Source organism: Clupea harengus, chromosome 11, assembly GCF_900700415.2.
Source record: "Clupea harengus chromosome 11, Ch_v2.0.2, whole genome shotgun sequence".
NCBI classification, from domain to species: Eukaryota; Metazoa; Chordata; class Actinopteri; order Clupeiformes; family Clupeidae; genus Clupea; species Clupea harengus.
Window position 1 is genome coordinate 19,659,527 of NC_045162.1, and position 6,213 is coordinate 19,665,739.

The 6,213-nt window shown below is 42.9% G+C and overlaps 1 protein-coding gene across 1 annotated transcript in view; it reads left to right on the forward strand.

Moving 5' to 3' along the window:
• The first annotated feature begins 135 nt into the window (after positions 1 to 135).
• dop1a (DOP1 leucine zipper like protein A) overlaps positions 136 to 6,213 on the forward strand; it is an 11,049-nt gene continuing 4,971 nt past the window's right edge. The window contains exons 1-6 of the mRNA XM_042709215.1: positions 136 to 264; positions 3,212 to 3,404; positions 3,792 to 3,973; positions 4,187 to 4,357; positions 5,094 to 5,283; positions 6,066 to 6,164. Of these exons, the coding sequence (XP_042565149.1) occupies positions 3,267 to 3,404; positions 3,792 to 3,973; positions 4,187 to 4,357; positions 5,094 to 5,283; positions 6,066 to 6,164 (780 nt within the window). The 5' untranslated portion in view covers positions 136 to 264; positions 3,212 to 3,266. The remainder of the gene's footprint in view (positions 265 to 3,211; positions 3,405 to 3,791; positions 3,974 to 4,186; positions 4,358 to 5,093; positions 5,284 to 6,065; positions 6,165 to 6,213) is intronic.

The window sequence follows — 6,213 nt, forward strand, 5'->3', positions numbered from 1 at the left end:
GTGATTTACTCGATATTGTCAATCTTTGTTTGTTAATATGCTTTTACTTTGATAACAACAATTCACGAGGATCCCAACGTATATCATGCATTTCCTTGTTCATTGTTGTCGCGTCTTTTACGCAATTCTGCACCGACAGACCTGTCAAATTCAGGAGGCTGATTGGAGCTTGGGAGACCGCTGATGTTAGCACCGAACCGGATGACAGCAAGATACGTGTTGTAGGCCCTCTGCTCAATGAAGCGAGACGTTTAATGGAAATATGTAAGATTTTCACGGATCTTACTCTCCCGTGTAAAGCTCCGTTGTTCTGTCTAACCACAACCAGGGTTAAACAAGCTGAAACCGGGGCCTGTCTGTCTGGACATTCAGTGCTGACCTGCCCCGTTGTGCTCTCACTGCAGATACAGCCTCCATGGTTAATATTAGCCTAGCAGGCTAATTATTGACAATAGTTAGCTGTTGCTAACGTGAAAACGGTAAGCATTCCCCGTCCTCGCGTAACGAATACGTTATCTTGTTGTCAGGACAGTTAGCGATACGTAGTTTAAGAAATTCTAGTAATGGAGGCCTTTGTTAAAGGTAATTTATCAGTCTAATGTTAATGTAGCTGTTGCCATATAACCTAGCAAGGAAGCCAGATAGATAGCTAACTAATGGGTTTACGAGTGCACGTCGCATAGGAAATGGTGTAAAGCTATGTTTACATTGAACATTTTCAGACGAGGCTAACACAGTGAGGCATGTTTAATCGTAACATCCCCGTTCTCTGATCATCCACTTACCCGGCCAACTATACAAAAAAATCACACACTCCGCATACCGTAAACATCAGAGCTAACGTGAGCGTTATCAATAACTTTATCCTGCTATGCTAACGTTACCCCTGTCCCTGGGTTTCTGACACAGACGTAACCCGTTAACATAGTTTCATACATTATTTTAGTCAAATAACTTTATTGATTGAGAGGTTGTAGCAGAGTTATTTAATGTGTGTGTAATTACTTAGGAAGACTCAATTCACTAGCTAGCGACCGTTTTCAGGGTGAGTGTCCTGTTGCTGCTTTCCCCTTGTGTGAGGATGATGTCAGATTCCCAGCAGTTACTGACAAAGGGATGGTCCAGCCCATGTTAGAAACCCTGTGAACTGCATCATGAGTGTTTGATCCGATTGCCATGTAGTGGGGACCAGGCCGATATCGTTTAATTGTCAGTTGCCATTGAAATGCTATTTTTACAGAGGCAATATTTTTTATACTGCATATATTTGGCCCTAACTTATGCTAATGACATTTCGGAGGTGCTTTTGACCATGACCGTAGAAACCCCGTCAGGTTCAATTCAATTCAATTGTATTTATGTAGCGCTAATAACAATTGAAATAGTCGGAACCCCCTTGAGCAGATCACAGCTCATAAGGGGGGATCCATCTGCTTGGGGCCAGCCAGGTAGTGGGAAGGGAGGACAAGAGAGAATCAGAAGCAAGCAGATACTTCAGACATGTGACAGGATGAAACATATTAGTATACATGCAACATATACAATATGGTATATGCATGATGCATACAAGATTGATAGTGGATAAAAATGGAGAGAGCCAACATTCAAAGTATTTGTTGTTGAACAGCTTAATGGGTATACAGTGGGCTCATAAGGTTGCTATTAGAAGGATAAGCAGAGCAGTGAAGCAGAAAACAATGTCAATGACGGCATCTGTTTATATTACGGGTAAATAGGCCGGCACACACACACACACACACATCATTAGGGCTGAACGATTTGGGAAAATAATCTAATTGCGATTTTTTACCAAAATATTGCGATTGCGATTTAATATGCGATTTTTTTTTATCCTCTTTTTTTTCCCAACAAAACGTAATGAATGATTTAAATATGACCAACACAATATTAGATACATTTAGTGTAAAATATTCTTTCCCACATTTTACATTTTTATTTAACTGCTCGTTACAGAAACAAGAACAACAAATCGGTGGCTTTGCCACTGTGCATTTAAGTCATTTAAAAAAAGTAATTTTAAGTATAAACACTAGGCATGCACTTTTTAAACACTGTGTGCAAAATGTACCATCTTAAAAAAAAAAAAAAAAAATACATTTTTTTTTTTTTTTTTTTAGACCACGTTTTTTAATCGCGAACGTTGCGGTTAGAAAATCGCGTTCTATCATATCGCGATTAAATCGCAAATGCAATTAATTGTTCAGCCCTACACATCATACATCTGATATATAGTGTAATATAATATCTGATATATATATCAGATGTATCATAAGCAGAGTATAAATTGTGCATAGCAGTTTGGTGGGAATGGGCAGCTATAAGCAAGGGGGTATCTGCAAGTGGAGAGGGTGGAAAGACTGCAGCAGCATCCCACCGTGCAGAGTCTAGAGTAGGAGGGGAAGAAAACAGACAAGTGAGTGGACAGTGCTAGGTTGCCTTATATGTGTAACTATATGTTATGGTAATGGGGAAGAATGTTATCTCAGCCATCAGCATTTTCAGGCAAAGGTCCTACTATATGGGAGAGAATAGTGACGGGTTAGTAGACAGAATATCAGTCACACAGTATACACACAAAAAAAGATTTCACACACAATGCACTGCCTAATTATCTCATTGTACTATGGCATGCCACAGGGGACTTTTCTTTGTTACCTCTTGGCAAGTCAGCAAGGAATTCGTGACAAGCAGGTATTTTAAGGGAGGTCTGTAAGTAATCTTTGTAGGCAGCCAGTTCACACATGTCTAATAGGCCTACTGTTCACCAAAGCAATGCATAGTTTTAAGGGGCGCGGCTTGGTGTGTTTGGCATACTAACAAACGCGGTCAACTCCCATCCACGGAAGATTTCATCATGAAAGGAGACCATTGTTGCCACACGTGTCTATTCAGTCGTTGTCTTTTTTTAGTCTGTATGCTTCCTTTCTGGGCCAACAACAACAACTATAAGCTCGCCAAGAACCGGCTAAGTAAATGCCCCTCAGCTTTTCTGCTTGTCTGATTTTTCAGCCTTTGGCCATCAAACTCATCAAACCTCTGTTTGGACTTAACACATTGCATTGTTGTTTGATGACACCTATAGATGTGATAGTAGTGTGTGACTGAAACACCATTGATTTCCTCCTCCTCTGATGTTAGACAAACTAACACCCTCTCGCTCTTCCTCCCTTCCTGTCTCTGCCTCTACCAGGTGTGATGTGCGTATGTGAGCTTGGTCCTGGGCAGTAGCGGTACCGTACAGGAGGATGAATGCAGAGGAGGTGGAGCTTCTCAGCGACTCCAAGTACAGGAACTATGTGGCGGCAGTGGACAAGGCCCTGAAGAACTTTGAGTACTCCAGCGAATGGGCGGACCTGATCTCTGCACTTGGCAAGCTCAACAAGGTGACGAGCAGCAAACACACCCTCTCAACTTGTCCCAACATGTTTCCCTACTACTGGATCTACTATACTATGACACATTTTCCTCGAAAAATATTCTAGTTAATCATGACATGTTGTGTGTCATTCAAATGGTGGCTGACGCCTTCAGCTTTCAAATTGAATGCCAAAAACCTTGGTTCAGTTTACCTAGTTCATCTCCTCTCAGATTTGTTTCCTTTTTTCCACAACTGCTAAAGAAGTTGAGGAGCTTTTTCCTCTGCTGCTGGGGCATGGGCTCAACATCCTGCATAAGTTGATAAACCAAAAATGTCAGAACCTGTAGCAAAACCACTTAGCACTGATGTCACCAAATGTAATATCATGCTGTGTCTCCATCTCTTTTTTCAGGTTTTGCAGAACAATGCCAAGTACCAGGTGGTGCCCAAGAAGCTGACGATAGGCAAGCGCCTGGCCCAATGCCTGCATCCTGCCCTGCCCAGCGGGGTCCACCGCAAGGCCCTGGAGACCTACGAGGTCATCTTCAAGATCATCGGACCAAAACGGCTGGCCAAGGACCTCTTCCTCTACAGGTGAAGAATGGGGTTTCCTAGAAGTATTTCCACAAGTCTATACTGCTGTTTACCATTGCATTGTGTAATATTGTGTAATATGCCAAAGGTATGAAACATACAGTTATATGTTTCTGTACAGTTAGAAAGAGAAATGCTTAGATCTCTGTGTGGGATTCTCTCATCTCATTGCCCTATTTTTGTTCTCTCCTGCTCTCTCTATCTGTCCATCAGCTCTGGCCTCTTCCCCTTGCTGTCCAATGCTGCTATGTCTGTGAAGCCAGTGCTGCTGGGCCTGTATGAGACGTATTACCTGCCTCTGGGAAAGACCCTGAAGCCCGGCCTACAGGGCCTACTGACCGGAGTACTGCCTGGTCTGGAAGAGGGATCAGAGTACTATGACAGGTGAGAGAGAGGGGGAGAAAGACGGCTGGAAGCAGGAAGTGAGAGACAGACATATAGACAAAGAAAGAGCTGAAATATGCTTAAAGAGAGACACGAGCTGAAAGGAAGAAAGAGCTATGCAGATTAGGAGGATTAAAATAAGCAGACAGACAGATAGGACAGATTGAAGGACACTGAGGGAGAGAGACTGGTAGGCCGATATAAATGAACAGAGAGTCTGAACCAGTTTCAGAGTGTAAAGGTAGAGTAACGATAAAGGACACTTAGTTTCTGAAAACATCATTCATACGCGAGACACCAGAATTTACCCCCAGGTACAAACACTGACACACCCCCCCCCCCCCCCCCCCCTTTGCTCCATCTTTCATGACTTTACAGATCTCTTACAGTAGCCTTGTCAGGTTATTGGCTCACATTTCCAGAAATCCAAACACTTATTGAACATTAATATCCAATGATCAGTATGTTGCATTGAATGAATTAATACATATGAATGCATTAATGAGTATATATGTGCATGAATACATTTACACATAATAAAATGCACAAATGTAAAATTTGATATGTTTGTCCTTGTAAAACGTGGCTACAGAAGTACCAAGTTGGTTCTCCCCCAGGGGAGTTCATATACTCTGTATTGTAATGATCAATGACCATTCTAAAAATGACCATAGTTTGAATATGAATGCAAATGTACTGCTTCCTCCCATGTACCGCTCCCTTTCCTCCGCTCCAGGACCAACACGCTGCTGGAGAAGGTGGCGTCGGCAGTGGAGCAGGCCGCCTTCTACAGCGCCCTGTGGGGAAGCATCCTGACCAGCCCGGCCGTCCGTCTGCCCGGGGTCTCCTTCGTCCTGCTGCACCTCAACCGCAAGCTCTCCATGGAGGACCAGCTCTACATCATGGGCAGTGACATCGAGCTCATGGTACGACTCTGTGCTGCTCCATATGCTAATGATGGATCAAATGCTGCCATTGTTGTCCTGGGTGTTAAATGTCATGAATGCTCTTATGACCTCCTCCTACCTCCCAAAAGTACAAGTATACAAATCAAACGGGACAAAGACATCAAAAAACATACCCAAAACGAATAAATCACCCCAATATGCTAACCAGTTATTATAACATGTGCACAAGAGAGTATTATTTGCAGTAACAGGAAGCTTTTGGCATTCTTAAATAGGTCACCTCAGTAACCACAATGTCATCCTGCTGCAGGTCTTGTTGTTCTCAGTCTTTCTCCTCGTTTTACATCCTTCCTCTTTCCACATTCTTCTGATCATTTAGGCCAGCCTCAGGCATATCTCATTCTTTATCCTTTTAGATTCTTTCTCATCTTTCTCCCAGTGAAAACAGCCTGTGTCCTTGCCATGATTGCCCAAGCTTTCTTTCTACTTCTTTGAGGTGCAGTGGAACTGTATAGAAACTGATGTGGTGTTGATGATTAAGCAATATGACTCGGTGGGCTTGGTAAAGGATATCCCCAGGGCTGTGATTCGGGCATAGGCACAAGGCCCCAATATCCTTTACCAACCCCCACACACACGAGTGTGATATTGCTTTTTATACAACAGTTACACACACCACACACCTAACTGTTTTCAACTGTGCCTATTGAATCAATTTGAATCCAGTCAGTCTGAATTTGATCTAATTGAGTTTAGTGGAATTGAATAGAATTGAAGTTTATTTGTGTTTATGTTTGTAGGTGGAGGCAGTGAGCATGTCTGTGCAGGACTCCAGTGTGCTGGTGCAGAGGAGTACCCTTGACCTCATCCTCTTCTGCTTCCCTTTCCACATGAGCCAGGTGACAGACACAGACACAGACACAGACACAGACACAGACACAGACACAG